Source organism: Pan paniscus, chromosome 2, assembly GCF_029289425.2.
Source record: "Pan paniscus chromosome 2, NHGRI_mPanPan1-v2.0_pri, whole genome shotgun sequence".
In the NCBI taxonomy this organism is placed as follows: Eukaryota; Metazoa; Chordata; class Mammalia; order Primates; family Hominidae; genus Pan; species Pan paniscus.
The window spans coordinates 98,622,248-98,642,092 of record NC_085926.1 but is presented as its reverse complement, the minus strand read 5'-3'; the positions used below and the strand labels follow the sequence as shown (position 1 = coordinate 98,642,092).

Below are 19,845 nucleotides of genomic sequence, written 5' to 3'. Positions count from 1 at the left end.
AAGGTGGGCGGATCACGAGGTCAGGAGTTCGAAACCATTCTGGACAATATGGTGAAACCCCGTCTGTACTAAAAATACAAAAATTATCCAGGCATGGTGGCGCGTGCCTGTACTCCCAACTTCTGGAGAGGCTGAGCCAGAAGAATCGCTTGAACCCGGGAGGCGGAGGTTGCAGTGAGCCAAGATGGTGCCACTGCCCTCCAGCCTGGGCGACAGAGCAAGACTCCATCTCAAACAAACAAACAAACAACAACAACAAAAAACTCCTCACTGATCCACTTTTGATAGTAAAGTTTCCTGGGGTGCATTAAGTGTGTCTTTATGTGTACATAGTATTGTGTAACTTCAGAGTAACACTGATTATACATAACTTTTCAGTGTATGCACTTAGCAGACTTGCAGGCATGTATGCAAATATACTGAATTTACAAATGAGATATAACAATCTCATCTTGGTCTCTGTTCGTTCAACATAGTTTGCCCTCTGATTTGGTAATATATTCAAATGGACGTTTTCAAAGAAACTTAATGCCAATTTCATGTACAGTCAAAATAATTGTATTTTCGCCAAGAAATTCTGGTTTAATTGTTAAGAGATAGATTTGTGTAATATTTCTATATTTACGTTGAGTGTTAAAAAGCTTACAGTCTAATTTGTGGCTGATTCCTAGCAAAATTACAAGATTATGATTCTTGGGTCTCACTCTCATCCCTGGCTTCATACTTTTTGTTTCTATTCTTATTTTCCCTTACTCCTTACTTCTTAATCAGTTTTTCAGCAGCTTTTGTATCTTTTTTTCAAGTACACATTATAACAGGTACATAAGTAAATGAAGTAATGTAGATGACACACATGTAACGTTACTTTGAACCTCCTTGTGGTTTTTAAAATTTTTTCTAATTAATAATTGCTAATAAAACTTCTCCAAGATTTAGTGTTTTCTTTTTAAGAAAAGGCGGGGTGGACACAGAGAGACAGAAAACATTTGAAAGGAAAAAATAATTTTGTCATGGAACCCTACTCAACTGCTATCTGATGTAAAGAAGGGTTAGAGATGTCACGTGTCATACATGAGTCATTTGATCTCACGTAGCATATTTATGCCACTGTTCTACATTTTAGAAGTTTCTGCATAGTTCTTAACATATTTCTTAATCTAACATGAAAAATTATTCTGCCTGGGTAAGGGCATATAAACTCAGAAAATCCTAAACGCTCTATTAATCTTTTGGACATTTACAATCAAATCCAGAGTAATCATTTCATTATTCTAAAAAGAGAAGAAAACAATAAACTGGAAGAAATATTTTCACCAAGTGTAATAGTTAAAAGGCTATGATCTATAATAGATAAGAAACACACATTTCTGAGAAAAAATTACAATACCTCAATTGAAAATGGGCGAAAATTATAAATAAGAAAATACTGCAACAAACAACTGTATTAAAAAAAGTTTATGGTCCTCCAAATGTTGATGACATTATACATTCTTGCAATGTTTTCTAAACAATATACCAATATACACTAGGGTCTTACATTTATCTGGTCAAGAGAATTTGGCACATTTATCTGAGTCAAGAGAATTTATTTTAAGGAAATAATGAAAAAGAAAGGAAAAAATACATGTACTAGTTTATTCATCACAGTGTCACTACATGTTAAGTATTAAAATGATCTAAATATACAATACTAGGGAAACAACTTAGTAAATTATATCATATTATGCAATCATTAAGAAGACTGCATAACTAGGTAATAAGTGAAAATCAAATCATGTATTGTCATTAGTTATGTAAAATTCTTGTGTGTTCAGACAAACAGCATAGAGATTATGGAAAAACAGACAATAGTGAAAGTTAGGGAATTATGGATTTTGCTTTTGTAAAAGATACGCTTTGTGAATATTGCTTTTTCTGCTCCCAGCAAATTTCAAGTGTGTAATACACCGTTATCAACTATAGTCACCATGCTGTACATTATATCTCCAGAACTTATTTATCCTATAACTGAATGTTGTACCATTTGACCAACATCTCCCCTTTCCCCCAACTTCCCAGTCCCAGTCCATTCTACTCTCTGTTACTATGAGCTTGACTTATTTTTAGATTCTACATATAAGTAAGATCATGCAGTACGTTTCTTTCTGTGTCTGGGTTATTTCACTTATCATAATATCCTTCAGGTTAATCATGTTATTACAAATAGCAGTACCTCCTTTTTTAAGGCTGAATAGTACTCCATGGTGTGTGTGTGTGTGTGTGTGTGTGTGTGTGTGTGTGCCTGTATCATAATTTTTTTATCCATTCATCCTTCAATGAACACTTATGTTGTTTGTATATCTTAGCTATCATGAATAATGCCACAATAAACGTGGGAGCAGAAATATCTCCCTGAAGTACCGACTTCATTTCCTTTGGATATATACCCATCAAAGGGATTGTGGGTCATATGGTAGTTCTCTTTGTAATTTTTTGAGGAGCATTCATACTGTTTTCTATAGTGGGTGTACCAATTTCAATTCCCACCAACAATGTAAAAGGATTCCCTTTTCTCCACATCCTAGCTAACGCTTGTTATCTTTTAACATTATTGATCATAGCCATTCTAACAAGTATGAAGTGATATCTCATTGTGGCTTTCATTTGCATTTCCCTGATGGTTAGTGATGTTGAACATCATTTCATATAACTGTTGGCAACTTACATGTGTTTTTTGGGAAAATGTCTACTCAGGTCCTTTGCTCATTTTTTAATCAGGTTTTTTGTTTTGTTTGGTTTTGATTTTGGGTTTTTTTTGCTATTGAGTTGTATGTGAATATTTTTTAAAGCTGAAATTGTTACAGCAGTTTCCTCTTTCAGTAACCCCCCTCCCCGCAACCCCCAGTGTGGAACAGTCTTGGACCTCATCTGAGGAGCCATAGGAACTAAAAGGTTACATTAAGGGGTTTCCACAGAGCCAGAGAGCTCCGGTGTTTGACAGACTGGTAAAATCCAGTTGACACTTTTGTCTCAGATTTCCAAACACTTACAAAAAATGCCAAGCTCTTCTGAATGAGGCAATGATAAGCTGATAGCAATGAGCTTGAGAATGATCTCCCTTTGTTGGTGACAGGAAAAAAAAAAAGAGAGGCAAGATAAACTTTAAAATAGGAAAGATAAGAGAAAAAGCAATCCAAACGCTGACAATTTAACAGTGAACTCTGAATTGTCAATTAAGACCCAGAAAAGGAAATCCAAAGGTTAGGATGGTTTGCTCCCCAAAGAAACTGCACATGCCACCACAATAAAAAATAAAGGCTATTGGGCACTGTTATCACACAAAATAAACCAGAAAACACAGAAAGGCACAGCTGCCCACATACAATATCACAAAAAATGAGTTCTGCAGTGCCTTGAGTCTCCCTTTCCTGCAATCCCCTCTTTTTAAAGTAAGTCACCCTTCTGCTCTTCTAATTTCTCTTTTTGCTCCTCAACTTCCAAGGCACCAAATAATTTCTTGGTCTCCCTAATTTCTTGATCTCCCTACTGACCCTATTCAAACCCTGCTCAGACAAGGCAGATGACTGACGAGTTTTAAAGTAGTTCTTTCCCAGGGAGTACTTGTACTTTGTCAGGGAGTGTAGTAGAAGTTCTTTAATGTTTTGATGCCAACATCCCTTCCCTGATGTAATTGTCTTTTCTCCAGTCCATACTATTCTATCAACCAAGTCATCTTCCATCTGTCCACTTCATAGTGGGTATGTGACCCAAGCTGGAGCAATATTCCCAGAACACAATGCCTGTGGGTACACTACCCAAGCAAGATATGCCAGTCCTGGGCCTGTTTGCCTTCAGTTCTCTCCTCTCCTTGCACCTGTTGTATTGTGTAATACGGGGGGACTTGGCCCGGGCTCAGCAGGCTGCAGCCAGTGGAAGATGTTGATGGGAGGCTGCAGGACAGGAGGAAAGGGGAAGCCAGGATTCTTCTTCGGTTCTTCTTTCTGGGTAGAGCAGGCTGCCTCTTTTTGGCTGCAGCTCCCACCATTGGCCCGCCCTGGTTTCAGCCGCAGGCCTGGCTGTGGAAATTCTTCTTACTTTATCTCTCTGGCTTAAAAGAGGTTTCTGCTTTCTTATTTTGCTAATCTCTACATTTCCTGCCTCATTCTCCAATTTGTCTCTGAGCTTGTTAAACACCACAAAACCAACTGTCTGCTTTAAAATTTTATTTTAAATACTTAATGTGCTTTCTGTTTTCCTGCTGGAATGATAACTAGAATTAGAGTCATTCCATGAGATTTTACTTGTGGATACTAAGAGAAAAAAGGTCTCTTCCTGTTAGATCATTAGGCTATAAGATTAGGGATGCCAATAGCCAATTTCCAGCCACCTAAACCCAATTTTAGAATGACATCAAATACAGAAGCACACAGAGCCAGGAAACGGAGAGAAAAAGAATATCTGACACATTCTTAGCACTCCCTGTGAAAGGATAGAGTTCCCTGATCCCCGTCACAGGGCATGTGACAGGGGTGTGGCTCGCTGGGCTCCCTGCCTCCTAGGCGGAACATGCAGACAGGCAGGTGAAGAGGTCGTGGGGAAAGCCTCTGGGCCCCAACCCCACAGCACCGTCTATGGGTGGGTGTCTGCCACTCCCAGAGCCCAAGTGGTTGTGTGTTACAGTGTGCGCTTTCAGCTTTGCCATCTGCAGACAGCTTGTGTTAATCAGTTCAATAAGCCCTCTGCCTTATCGCCAGGGCAGAGGGCCAGTGTGATAGCTTTCTGTATCCTGAGTTCTTGCCCAGTGTACCGGCAAAATCGAATCACACGTGGGCTTGAAGGATGAGTGCAAGGTTTTACTGAGTGGTGGAGGTGGCTCTCGGTGAGGTGGATGGGGAGCTGGAAAAGGGGAATGGAGTGGGAAGGTGATCTTCCCCTGGAGTCTGGCTGTCCTTGGCCAACATTCAGAAGCCTCTTCCCTCCTTCTCTGCCACACCACCCCACCATTCTCCACCGCTCTTTTCCTCTGCTCTTCTCGATGTTCAGCCCCTTATGTGTGTGTCGCTAAGGTCTCGAGTTTATACGGACACAGGATGGGGGTCGTGGTGGGCCAGAGTGGCCTTGGAAAATGCAACATTTGGGCATGAAAACAGGAGTGCCTGTTCTCACTTAGGTCCATGGGAGCAGACCCCAGGGTGGAGCCCTCACCAGGGACCCTGCCCTTCTCTACTCAGCACTTCCCTGCCCCCTCCCATATCACTTGTTCTAAATAGACCTAAAGTTAGCATTATCATATATTTCATAACTCAAACCATGACACTTGAAGGTAAAAGGGGCTGCTGGTAATGCTTAACTCAGAAAAACAGGCACAAATTGGGACTTGCCCAGGCAAACTAAAACACATAGTAATCTTACCAACTCGGTCCTTGGACTTTACATTAACTGATCCATTAAATTACCTTCACCTTTAACCTAATTTGAGTTGGGTTTCTATCATTAAACTGAAAATTGCTGACCTGTGCATGAGACAATGATTTAAATCAAAGGAATTATTTCCTAGTGGTAGGATTCATTTCAGGGTAGACAGAAGAAAATCCATGTTCACCTGAATTAGTCACCACAATTGCATGTGGAGCTTGCACATTTATAGTACAGATATTTCAGCAACATTTTATGGAATTTTAGTTACTATGCCCCAAAAGTGCTGAAAAACGTGCAAAGAAAACAACTGTAATTACAAAGGGAAACACATACACTTACCCTCAGGCTAAATATGGCTCTTTGGTGATTTTTTTTTTTTTAACATTTAAAGTGGCCCTAACTTAAGGTTAATTTTCATCTGAATACAAATTTTGAGTCAACCACATCTTATCATTTTCCCTGTGCCCAGCTACTATTTAGGTGCAGCCCTATGATGCCACTAAGAACACTGGCTTTTGAGGTCTGCTTTTATTCTTTATTCTCTTCCCTTTACTTTTTTCTGTTCTCCTATAAATATAGGCTCTTGTTGGCTTGCCCAGGAACCCAAAAGTCTTCTGCAACTATTTCTCTAGAAAACACACATTCTTTAGAGAGTGCCAAGCCCACATGACATTTGTTAATGTCTGAATTCCGTGCACTGACAGCAGCTGTCTTGTTTATGGCAAAACAGAAAACAGCAATTTAAAGACTATATATCCTAAGTCCAGTGGGAATGCTCACCACCCAAATAGAGGCCATTTTTTTTAATGAGGAAGCCATTCATAATTCAAGTGTTTGACTTTCCATGAGCAGTTAAATCTTTTAAAAGCCATAAACGATGATTACGACTAACTTCTCATTTTGGGGGTCTCAGTGCCACTTCAGTGAAAGAGCAAATATATTAAGAACTGGAAGGAAATATCCATTTAGTAACAAACTAACCTGTCTCGCTGCCCATTTCTTACAGAGCCAATTCTCCTGGTCACAAAACACACTTTTTTTTAAACAGAAAAAAATATCGCTTTTCAAAGTTTGAATTGGTGCCAAATTCTTCATTGGAAATAAAAGTACAAGCACATACGACTGTAAAATATTCAGAGGTCAAAAGTTTAATACATACAAGCAAATCCCCACACACTGTTCATCAGGAGTCATTTTGTTCTGGAAGGTAAAGTTTTCTCTGTGTCCTTTATAGTAACTTGTAAAAGAATTTGTTATAGGTTCTACATTTTTGTCAAAGTGTGTCACAAAGATTTAACGATATAAGGAACAATGGTACTCTTGTATGTTGTGTGAAATTCTTCACCTTATTCAAGTACAAATCTATTGAAAAATAGAAAAACTACCAAGTCCATTATGCCGAATAATAATAAACAACAGGTTTTATCTAATTCTTAATCCTGAGCAAAATACATTGAGGAAGACTTTCTGAGAGGACTGGGAAATAAAGGAGAGAAACAGGTAAGACTCAAACGAGGTGATTAAAAAGACCACAACAGGTAAGTTTTACTGTCTAGATGCTTTCCTTTGCATTGTCACTTTCAGAGAGTGTGATTTCCTCAGTACTCGGAGAGGTTTCCAGTAGCCTAAAGCGTTCATGTAAGGTTGGCAATGACCTGAGGAAATTATACATCTTTACATGCAGCCTCGGCCGCGTCACTGAAGGCAATGACTTCCTTCTCCCAATAGACGATAGCAACATCAACACTTTGGAAGCTTCACTCTGGAAGATTTTTGTTCTAACAGTGTACAGGATAAAAATTTGCAATCCCTGCAGATAGAACAAAAGTTTAATGTTGGGTAAGTGCTGAGATACAGTATCAAGGAAGACATTTTATTTCACTCTGCCACCCAACCTTCTCATCTGCATGGCACTTCCCCAACTTGAATTTGCCAGTGTGCAGCTGCCATGCACTTTTTAATCTAAGAGGGTTGAGGCAAAGTTTTCCCATATACAAAGACCTACATGTAACAGTACAATAGCAGATATAGAAGACCCGAGTTCAGGTCCTGGGTTGCCACTAGCTGGCTGTGTAAATTTGCTTATTTCATAATCTTGATAATCTTCAACTTCCTGAAGGAAGAAGATTAACTATGAAATACCTAATTCTTCTCCCAGTTCTAACATTCTGTGCTTCCATATTTCTTGGAGTTATAGTAACATAGCTAGAAATTTGTGCACTTAAGGACAAAAAAATGTGAAGCCCTTCTAGTCACTGCTTTTCTGTACTTCACAGATGAAGACCAGATGTACATGAGAAATTGAGCCACAAAACACTGAATAATATTTTCTATATGTTTCCAGTAAAAACTGCCATTTATTGAAGTCATATCAGTATCAGACCCTTGCTTTTCACTTAACCCTCATCATTTGATCATTCTCATGTAATCCTCACATCAACCCAATACAACAAGCCTTATCATCCACATGTTTCAGATAAGGAAACTAAAGTTCAGATAAACTAAGTAGTTTGTCCACGATCACCCAACCAGTACTCAGTGGAGTCTGGAATTGAATTCTTACATCTTTAGCTCCAAAACCCCTCCTCTATCCAATATACGGTGCTGCCTATACTGTTGCCTGTAACTGTAATAGAAAGTGACTGCAAAGTGTATCATAGCTTTTAAGATGCCGCTGTTAATTCTTTATTAATATCCTTTGTGGAAATGACAGATGAAATAGCATCTGTAGTTAAGTTGATAATATTGTGCCAATGTCAGTTTCTTGATTTTGACAGTATACTATGACTGTATAAGATATTATCATTTGGGAAAGCTGGACAAAGAATATGTGGGAGCTATACTATTTTTCCAAAATTTTTTATTAAATCATTTCAAAATGAAAAGATATTTTTAAAAATAAATATCCTTGGATGTCTCCCACATTGGCATCTATAGGGCCCCAACCTTTTTAAGAGTTTATTTTTGGAATCATATCCTGTGAGTACTGTTATTGGAGACTTCTGGTACTATGGAAAGGCCCTTATAGTTTGACTAAAAAATCAATAAGTGTTGGCAAGAGACAGACTTGTTCTCTGGCCAAAAGTAGAAAAAGTAGCTTGATTATTACTCAACAGGTGGTATCTAACACATCAGAAGAAAGGCCCTATGACAGTGCGTGCTTGGAAACACAGGTTTCAGAAGGACAGGAGTGGTCATTGGCCATCCTGATTGTTCAAGGGAGAGAAATTTATTTGGGGCACATGAGAAATCCAGTCTCTAGAAAACCATCTTTTTTGTGGCATACACTATTTCGCCTGATTTTTCCAGAATTTAAATTCTAAAGTAAACTAAGATTTGATCAAATTTCTGTTGGTACAATAATTAGGAAAAGACCCTAGACCATGGATAATTCATAAAAACACCATCCTGTTGGACCTGTTTGGGTGGACTCCCAATATTTCTGTGCTTCCTAAAAGCCCAAAAATGTTATTTGAAAAGAAAAAATGTGTGGGTCAGACTGATTACCAGTAACACAAAAATCAAATTGTGCCTTCTAAGTAATATCTGTAGCATTTAGTAAATGTTTATTAGAATTATAGCATTCTAAATCTAGAAGTTTTATGTGTAAACAAATCTAGATATTCCTACACTTTAGTGTACATAGAAATCACCTGAGGTCCTTGTTTAAAATGAAGAGTCTCAGCTCCTATGCCTGTAGATTCTGGTTGAGTAGGTAAGGGGTGAGGCCCAGGAATCAGCATTTTAACATACTATGTAAGTTCTGATGTAAGCAATATTCAGATCCATTTTACAAAACACTGTGTTGATTTTAACACACATATTGCCCCACTACTCCATTTTATATTTTGCATACCTCACCCACAGAGGTTATGTGATTTTCCTATAATCATAGGAATCAATGGTAAAGCTGAATAACAGCCTAAGTTTCCTGACTTTTAGCTCCATGTCCTTGCCACATTGCGGCACTCAATTTTACCATGTTGTAATTTTTATCATTTTACCATTAACAGTTTTTACCATTTTACCATTAACATTTTGTTATGAACCTCTCTTTTATAATTTCCCCCTCCTATGCATGGAGAAGAGAATATCCTTGACTATGCCTTCATTCAGATTCCTCCCTAAATTCCTGCTCACTCTGGGCAACAAGCCCATGGATCAATTGGCAATGTCAGACGAGGCTTACCTTACTTATTGATCTTCTAGGAGTTTCCATTTGATATTGACAATCGTAAAGAACTGAGTTATATCCCTGTAAATTTAGTGGCAGGCACCCATCCATTATCTAAGGGAATTAATCCTAAAAGGCACTGGAGAGGGCTACCTGGGATAAAGGATGAGGTTCTTAGAAGCATTAAATATGGTGGTAGCAATTCAAAAAGCCAAGCAGCTCCCCACACTGCATTATATAGTCTGATCAAATGCCCTTCCTAACAATTTCCATTTTGTATCAAAGATTTTCCTCCTCAATGACATTTTACCATAGCCAGAAACAGCCAACATGACACCAGCTTCACACTATAGTTACCGTTCTTAGCAACTTAATGGGATAGTCATCAAAATTGCAGTTTCTTCATGAAATACAGAATAGCTCATCCTGATATTGAACAAAGATGTTATCTACTGTGAAAGATATGCACAAGCAAGTTCCTTGCACTCAGAGAACTGATGTTCTAGTTGAGGAGATGAGAAGAGTATGCATAAAAAGTTAATTTTATAGGGTAAAAAGAAGAGAGGACAAAAACATTTACAAAACAATATTTTTATTTGATAATGAGTCATATTTATTCACTTAGTTGATAGTTAATAAGGCTAGAATGAAAGTCATCACCACAAAAGAATAAAGCCCATCAATAAATAAACTATGTAGATTGTATCAAAGTCATTTTGATAATGTATTAAAGTAACATAAGATATGATCATTGGAAAAGTTGAGTAAAGTGTACATAGGAATTCCCCATACTATTTGCAACATCTTATGGGTCTAAAATTGTTTCAAAATAATTTATGTTTAAAAAGGGATGACATAAGAATGGGGAAGGGTGGAGCCAAGATGGCCGAATAGGAACAGCTCCAGTCTACAGCTCCCAGCCTGAGCGATGCAGAAGACGGGTGATTTCTGCATTTCCAACTGAGGTACCAGGTTCATCTCACTGGGGAGTGCCAGACAGTGGGTGCAAGACAGTGGGTACAGAGCACCGTGTGTGAGCTGAAGCAGGGCAAGGCATCGCCTCACCCGGGAAGCACAATGGGTCAGGGAATTCCCTTTCCTAGTCAAAGAAAGGGGTGACAGACGGCACCTGGAAAATCGGGTCACTCCCACCCTAATACCGCACTTTTCCAATGGGCTTAACAAACGGCACACCAGGAGATTATATCTCGCACCTGGGTCGGAGGGTCCTACGCCCATGGAGGCTCGCTCATTGCTAGCACAGCAGTCTGAGATCAAACTGCAAGGCGGCAGCAAGGCTGAGGGAAGGGCGCCTGCCATTGCTGAGGCTTGAGTAGGTAACCAAAGGCACCGGGAAGCTCGAACTAGGTGGAGCCCACCACAGCTCAAGGAGGCCTGCCTGCCTCTGTAGGCTCCACCTCTGGGGGCAGGGCACAAACAAAAGGCAGCAGTAACCTCTGCAGACTTAAATGTCCCTGTCTGACAGCTTTGAAGAGAGTAGTGGTTCTCCCAGCACGCAGCTTGAGATCTGAGAACGGGCAGACTGCCTCCTCAAGTGGGTCCCTGACCCCCAAGTAGCCTAACTGGGAGGCACCCCCCAGTAGGGGCGGACTGACACCTCACATGGCCGGGTACTCCTCTGAGACAAAACTTCCAGAGGAACGATCAGGCAGCAGCATTTGCGGTTCACCAATATCCACTGTTCTGCAGCCACCACTGCTGATACCCAGGCAAACAGGGTCTGGAGTGGACCTCCAGCAAACTCCAACAGACCTGCAGCTGAGGGTCCTGACTGTTAGAAGGAAAACTATCAAACAGAAAGGACATCCACACCAAAAACCCATCTGTATGTCACCATCACCAAAGACCAAAGGTAGATAAAATCACAAAGATGGGGAAAAAACCGAGCAGAAAAACCTGAAACTCTAAAGATCAGAGTGCCTCTCCTCCTCCAAAGGAATGCAGCTCCTCAATGGAACAAAGCTGGATGGAGAATGACTTTGACGAGTTGAGAGAAGAAGGCTTCAGAAGATCAAACTACTCCAAGCTAAAGGAGGAAGTTCGAACCCATGGCAAAGAAGTTAAAAACCTTGAAAAAAAATTAGACAAATGGCTAACTAGAATAACCAATGCAGAGAAGTCCTTAAAGGACGTGATGGAGCTGAAAACCACGGCACGAGAACTACGTGATGAATGCACAAGCCTCAGTAGCTGATGCGATCAACTGGAAGAAAGGGTATCAGCGATGGAAGGCAAAATGAATGAAAAGAAGCGAGACAGGAAGTTTAGAGAAAAAAGAATAAAAAGAAATGAACAAAGCCTCCAAGAAATATGGGACTATGTGAAAAGACCAAATCTATGTCTGATTGGTGTACCTGAAAGTGACGGGGAGAAAGGAACCAAGTTGGAAAACACTCTGCAGGATATTATCCAGGAGAACTTCCCCAATCTAGCAAGGCAAGCCAACATTCAGATTCAGGAAATACAGAGAATGCCACAAAGATACTCCTCGAGAAGAGCAACTCCAAGACACATAATTGTCAGATTCACCAAAGTCGAAATGAAGGAAAAAATGTTAAGGGCAGCCAGAGACAAAGGTCCGGTTACCCACAAAGGGAAGCCCATCAGACTAACAGCACATCTCTCGGCAGAAACTCTACAAGCCAGAAGAGAGTGGGGGCCAATATTCAACATTCTTAAAGAAAAGAATTTTCAACCCAGAATTTCATATCCAGCCAAACTAAGCTTCATAAATGAAGAAGAAATAAAATCCTTTACAGACAAGCAAATGCTGAGAGATTTTGTCACTACCAGGCCTGTCCTAAAAGAGCTCCTGAAGGAAGCACTAAATATGGAAAGGAATAACTGGTACCAGCCACTGCAAAAACATGCCAAATTGTAAAGACCATCAAGGCTAGGAAGAAACTGCATCAACTAACGAGCAAAATAACTGGCTAACATAATGACAGGATCAAATTCACACGTAACAATATTAACCTTAAATGTAAATGGACTAAATGCTCCAATTAAAAGACACAGACTGGCAAATTGGATAAAGAGTCAAGACCCATCAGTGTGCTGTATTCAGGAAACACATCTCACGTGCAGAGACACACATAGGCTCAAAATAAAAGGATGGAGGAAGATCTACCAAGCAAATGGAAAACAAAAAAAGGCAGGGGTTGCAATCCTAGTCTCTGATAAAAACAGACTTTAAACCAACAAAGAGCAAAAGAGACAAAGAAGCCCATTACATAATGGTAAAGGGATCAATTCAACAAGAAGAGCTAACTATCCTAAATATATATGCACCCAATACAGGAGCACCCAGATTCATAAAGCAAGTTCTTAGAGACCTACAAAGAGACTTAGACTCCCACACAATAATAACGGGAGATTTTAACAACCCACTGTCAACATTAGACGGATCAACAAGACAGAAAGTTAACAAGGATATCCAGGAATTGAACTCGGCTCTGCACCAAGTGGACCTAATAGACATCTACAGAACTCTCCACCCCAAATCAACAGAATATACATTCTTTTCAGCACCACACCACACCTATTCCAAAATTGACCACATAGTTGGAAGTAAAGCTCTCCTCAGCAAATGTAAAAGAACAGAAATTATAACAAACTGTCTGTCAGACCACAGTGCAATCAAACTAGAACTCAGGATTAAGAAACTCACTCAAAACCACTCAACTACATGGAAAGTGAACAACCCGCTCCTGAATGAATACTGGGTACATAATGAAATGAAGGCAGAAATAAAGATGTTCTTTGAAGCCAATGAGAACAAAGACACAACACACCAGAATCTCTGGGACACATTCAAAGCAGTGTGTAGAGGGAAATTTAGAGCACTAAATGCCCACAAGAGAAAGCAGGAAAGATCTAAAATTGACACCCTAACATCACAATTAAAAGAACTAGAGAAGCAAGAGCAAACACATTCAAAAGTCAGCAGAAGGCAAGAAATAACTAAGATCAGAGCAGAACTGAAGGAAACAGAGACACAAAAAACCCTTCAAAAAATCAATGAATCCAGGAGCTGGTTTTTTGAAAAGATCAACAAAATTGATAGACCACTAGCAAGACTAATAAAGAAGAAAAGAGAGAAGAATCAAATAGACACAATAAAAAATGAAAAGGGGACATCACCACTGATCCCACAGAAATACAAACTACCATCAGAGAATACTATAAACACCTCTATGCAAACAAACTAGAAAATCTAGATGAAATGGATAAATTCCTCGACACATACACCCTCCCAAGACTAAACCAGGAAGAAGTTGAATCCCTGAATAGACCAATAACAGGCTCTGAAATAGAGGTAATAATTAATACCTTACCAACCAAAAAAAGTCCAGGACCAGATGGATTCACAGCCGAATTCTACCAGAGGTATAAGGAGGAGCTGGTACCATTCCTTCTGAAAATATTCCAATCAATAGAAAAAGAGGGAATCCTCCCTAACTCATTTTATGAGACCAGCATCATCCTGATACCAAAGCCTGGCAGAGACACAACAAAAAAAGGGAATTTTAGACCAATATCCCTGATGAACATCGATGCAAAAATCCTCAATAAAATACTGGCAAACCGAATCCAGCAGCACATCAGAAAGCTTATCCACCATGATCAAGTGGGCTTCATCCATTGGATGCAAGACTGGTTCAACATACGAAAATCAATAAACATAATCCAGCATATAAACAGAACCAGAGACAAAAACCACATGATTATCTCAATAGATGCAGAAAAGGCCTTTGAAAAAATTCAACAACCCTTCATGCTAAAAACTCTCAATAAATTAGGTATTGATGGGATGTATCTCAAAATAATAAGAGCTATCTATGACAAACGCACAGCCAATATCATACTGAATGGGCAAAAACTGGAAGCATTCCCTTTGAAAACTGGCACAAGACAGGGATGCCCTCTGTCACCACTCCTATTCAACATAGTGTTGGAAGTTCTGGCCAGGGCAATCAGGCAGGAGAAGGAAATAAAGGGTATTCAATTAGGAAAAGAGGAAGTCAAATTGTCCCTGTTTGCAGATGACATGATTGTATATCTAGAAAACCCCATCATCTCAGCCCAAAAGCTCCTTAAGCTGGTAAGCAACTTCAACAAAGTCTCAGGATACAAAATCAATGTACAAAAATCACAAGCATTCTTATACACCAATAACAGACAGAGAGCCAAATCATGAGTGAACTCCCATTCACAATTGCTTCTAAGAGAATACAATACCTAGGAATCTAATGTACAAGGGATGTGAAGGACCTCTTCAAGAAGAACTACAAACCACTGCTCAAGGAAATAAAAGAGGATACAAACAAATGGAAGAGCATTCCATGCTCATGGGTAGGAAGAATCAATATCATGAAAATGGCCATACTGCCCAAGGTAATTTATAGATTCAATGCCAACCCCATCAAGCTACCAATGACTTTCTTCACAGAATTGGAAAAAACTACTTTAAAGTTCGTTAATATGGAACCAAAAAAGAGCCTGCATTGCCAAGTCAATCCTAAGCCAAAAGAACAAAGCTGGAGGCATCACGCTACCTGACTTCAAACTATACTACAAGGCTACAGTAACCAAAACAGCATGGTACTGGTACCAAAACAGAGATATAGACCATTGGAACAGAACAGAGCCCTCAGAAATAATGCCGCATATCTACAACTATCTGATCTTTGACAAACCTAAGAAAAACAAGTAATGGGGAAAGGATTCCCTATTTAATAAATAGTGCTGGGAAAACTGGCTAGCCATATGTAGAAAGCTGAAACTGGATCCCTTCCTTATACCTTATACAAAAATTAATTCAAGATGGATTAAATACTTAAATGTTAGACCTAAAACCATAAAAACCCTAGAAGAAAACCTAGGCAATACCATTCAGGACATAGGCATGGGCAAGGACTTCATGTCTAAAACACCAAAAGCAATGGCAACAAAGCCCAAAATTGACAAATGGGATTTAATTAAACTAAAGAGCTTCTGCACAGCAAAAGAAACTACCATCAGAGTGAACAGGCAACCTACAAAATGGGAGAAAATTTTTGCAACCTACTCATCTGACAAAGGGCTAATATCCAGAATCTATAATGAACTCAAACAAATTTACAAGAAAAAACAAACAACCCCATCAAAAAGTGGGCAAAGGATATGAACAGACACTTCTCAAAAGAAGACATTTATGCAGCCAAAAAACACATGAAAAAATGCTCATAATCACTGGCCATCAGAGAAATGCAAATCAAAACCACAATGAGATACCATCTCACACCAGTTAGAATGGCGATCATTAAAAAGTCAGGAAACAACAGGTGCTGGAGAGGATGTGGAGAAATAGGAACACATTTACACTGTTGGTGGGACTGTAAACTAGTTCAACCATTGTGGAAGTCAGTGTGGCGATTCCTCAGGGATCTAGAACTAGAAATACCATTTGACCCAGCCATCCCATTACTGTGTGTATACCCAAAGGATTATAAATCATGCTGCTATAAGAACACATGGACACGTACGTTTATTGTGGCACTATTCACAATAGCAAAGACTTGGAACCAACCCAAATGTCCAACAGTGATAGACTGGATTAAGAAAATGTGGCACATATACACCATGGAATACTATGCAGCCATAAAAAATGATGAGTTCATGTCCTTTGTAGGGACATGGATGAAGCTGGAAACCATCATTCTCAGCAAACTATCGCAAGGACAAAAAACCAAACACTGCATGTTCTCACTCATAGGTGGGAATTGAACAATGAGAACACATGGACACAGAAAGGGGAACATCACACACCGGGGACTGTTGTGGGGTGCGGGGAGGGGAAGGGATAGCATTAGGAGATATACCTAATGCTAAATGACGACTTAATGGGTGCAGCACACCAACATGGCACATGTATACATATGTAACAAACCTGCACGTTGTGCACATGTACCCTAAAACTTAAAGTATAATAATAATAAAATTTAAAAAAAAAGAATGGGGAAAAATACAAGAATTTTAGTTCCTTCTCAGGCTTTATTTTCACAACATAAAATTTCCGTTCGTCTATAGAATGTCAATGAATAAAGGTCATTGCCAAGAATTAAATGCCATACTAATTTGTAGTTTATGTGTCATAGTATCTAAAGAAAAATTGTCAGCTAGAAAAGTCCTCATTAATGTTTACCAACTATCCACTAAATATTTACTCAAAAATTACTACCATTGATGAGAGTTTCCTTAAAGTAAGGAAGTCAAAATAACAGGAAATTCCAATATAAAAAGACTGGCAAAACATTAAAAACATTTAAATATAGAGTTAAGCCTAAGAAAATACAGTTAATATAATTATCAAACATAATCTAGTATTATAAATATTTCTTAAAAGAAAATAATGTAGACAGTATAACTTAACCACAACATGATAAATTTTAAATTGTACCAACAAAACTGCAAGAAGCAGTTAAACTGTGTTAATATTATTATCTTAAAAAGAGAGGAATCAATATCTATTGTTTTACTCCGGAAATTGAAATTTGTATCTTTAAGTTGTAGTAATATTTAATAAAGATTATAATTAGTAGAATTTAAAATAGAATGAAAATATTCCAAATAGAGGAAGTTATACTAAAAAACATAATTTATATAACACAATATATAAAATTAAGGAGGCAGTGATAGATGTATAGGGAAAAAAACTAAGATAACACAATAAAACAAACATTAGTTTTAATAGCTACTATTTAACTAAATAGCCAAAAGTTTAACATTTTTAATAAAATGGCAAAACTGGCCAGGCACAGTGGCTCAGGCCTATAATCCCAACACTTTGGGAAGCTGAGGCAGGATGACCACTTGAGCCCAGGAGTTCAAGAACAGCCTGGACAACATAGTGTGACCCTATCTGTATAAAATAATTGAAAAAAAATTAGTCAGGCATGGTGCCACGTGCCTGTAGTCCCAGTTACTTGGGAGGTTGAGGTGGGGGGATCACTTGAGTCCAGGAGATTGAGGCTGCAGTGAGCTGTGATTGTGTCACTGCATTCCAGCCTGGGTGACAGAGAAAGACCCTGTCTCAATAAATAAATAAATAAATAAATAAATAAATAGATAGATAGATAAAATGGAAAAACTATGAGAAAATTATCAAAAACAAATCTAAATATGCAGGGTCTAAAAAGAGATAAGTTAAAACCAAAGTGATGAGAAAACTTAAAAATAAAAGAATTAGCATAAATAAATTAGATAAAATCAAATAAAAACAAACTAGAAGTTGGTACACTGCTAGACAGAAAATCAGATTTCAAGATGAAGTGGGACTGAGAGACTTGTTATATTGCTGAGAGGTATAATGCTCCACAGATATATTAAATACCATATCCATAAATTTCCAGGAACATGATAATGCAGCATTGAATTGTGTAAAGACCAATTGCTATAACAGTCAGAAGAAAAATTAATAGAAAAATAGAATAAAAGGAAGTTTTACACACCTCTTTCAGTCTTTGATGAACAAGTTAAAGGTAAATGAGGTTTTATAAAACAATAATTTGAGAACTAAAGATAACAAGCACCTTCAAAAAGTATTGTTAGTGTTATGGGATCCTTGGGGTGTTGTTTCATCAGACAGAAATCTATGTGGCCAGTGGCACCTTTGCCAACGTTTAGCTCTAGCCCACTGGGCTCATTCCTCCTACTCAGTCTGGCAGGCTGTGCTTGGCTTAGCTACCGACCTGGATCCCACACCTGCCAAGGACGAGCCAGGTGTGGAGCGGTGAGGGGCGTGTAAGCAAGCATGGGGTCCGGCCACAGTGCACAGCCAGGCATGCCAGCTGCGGTGGGGCAGGCAGCTCCAGGCACTGGCACAAGCGCCAGCTCCCTGAGAGGCTGCAGATGGACCAGGCCTACCATAAGCAGCTTCCATGGCTAACACCAGGGAACCCGGTGACACCCAGAAGCTTGGTAACACCAGGAACCTCAGACCCCTAAAGAGGGTGTCACAACCCTGGCTCAGGGAGTTCCTAGGTCTGGGCTCTCCGAAGAGCCACAGCTCTTCTCTCCTCTCTCCTCTCCTTGTTGCCCACAATGTGGAGAGCAAAGGGCATGTTTCAGCCCTGCCCTGTTTGCGTTACAGCTCTTTTAGCCCCGCCGTTCTGGTGGGTCCCTAGTTCTTGTCCTGCATCCGGAATGAGGTATGCAGACAAGTGGAGGGTGAGCAGGACGAAAAGGAGCTTTACTGAGTGATAGAACAGCTCAGAGGACACCTGCAGCCGCAGTGGGTAGCTCCTCTCCTTAGCCAGGGTGTTCCGATGAGCACTCAGCTCTCAGGAGAGACAGTAGCTCTTCACTAGAGCTGCTCATCAGGCCCTCCCTGGCTTTAAGGTGGGGCTTCACCACGGACCCGCCCCCTTCCACCCAAGAGCCTGTCTGCCTCCTGCCTCTATTCATGGCACCCAGGCAGGGGGGTCTTCCTGGACCCCTGAGAGTGCAAAGATGCCTCGGTCAGCAGCTGCGACAAGGCAACTGCAGCTGCACCCAGGGAGCTCCCACCCGGTCAACTGAGAAGAGGTGGGGCTCCCGCTTGCCCCCGGTTCCCGCTGGCTCAGTGGAGTGTGTAGCCCTTGCCGTGCCTCCTCACAGCCTGGAGTGGGAGCTTCAGGTCCTCGCTGGGCCCGGGCCAGCCTCCGGAGCAGGGGTGACGTCACTGCAAGTTCTTCTTGTGGCCCCAGCACTCAGGGGCAGCCTGGGGCTCCCCCTTGCCTGGCTCATGGCCCTGACTGGAGGGCACTTCCGGGAGCACATCGTGGGCCCTGGGCCTGGCCATTGGAAACGTCAGGCTCGGCGGTCACCTTGATGTGGAGCAGATCCTGAGGACGCAGCCTCAGGTGACTCAGAGCAGAGACTGTTCCCCAGGCGCAGGAACTTGGCGCCGTCGGCGGGTTGGGCGCGGTGGCCACGTTGCTGGCTGGGTCCTCGAAGCGGGCACTGCTCCCACTTCCCACCCCGGTCCCCTGAAGCGTGACCCCAGCTCTACATCTCGGGCCTGGCTCCCACGTTCCATGTGCAAGTGTGGCACCGCCCCAGACCCAGTTCCTCCTGGGGACCCTCTCTGCTTGCTCTTCCTTGCCCGACTGCACTGCTCTCCCACCGGTGAGCGGCTGGGTCCGGCCCCCTCAGGGCAGCTCCCGGGGGCGGGTTCCCAGGGCGGTGGACTCCGGGGGCGCTCCCTGGGGCAGGCTCTGGGGACTGCCTGC

The 19,845-nt window shown here is 40.6% G+C and overlaps 1 protein-coding gene across 2 annotated transcripts in view; it reads right to left on the bottom strand.

Annotated features, from left to right (window-relative positions):
* Positions 1 to 6,473: 6,473 nt before the first annotated feature.
* The window catches only part of ADGRG7 (adhesion G protein-coupled receptor G7), an 86,036-nt gene continuing 72,664 nt past the window's right edge, over positions 6,474 to 19,845 (bottom strand). For both annotated transcript variants that reach the window (XM_003821915.4, XM_063602700.1), the window contains one exon: positions 6,474 to 7,207. In XM_003821915.4, the coding sequence (XP_003821963.1) occupies positions 6,950 to 7,207 (258 nt within the window). In that variant the 3' untranslated portion in view covers positions 6,474 to 6,949. The remainder of the gene's footprint in view (positions 7,208 to 19,845) is intronic.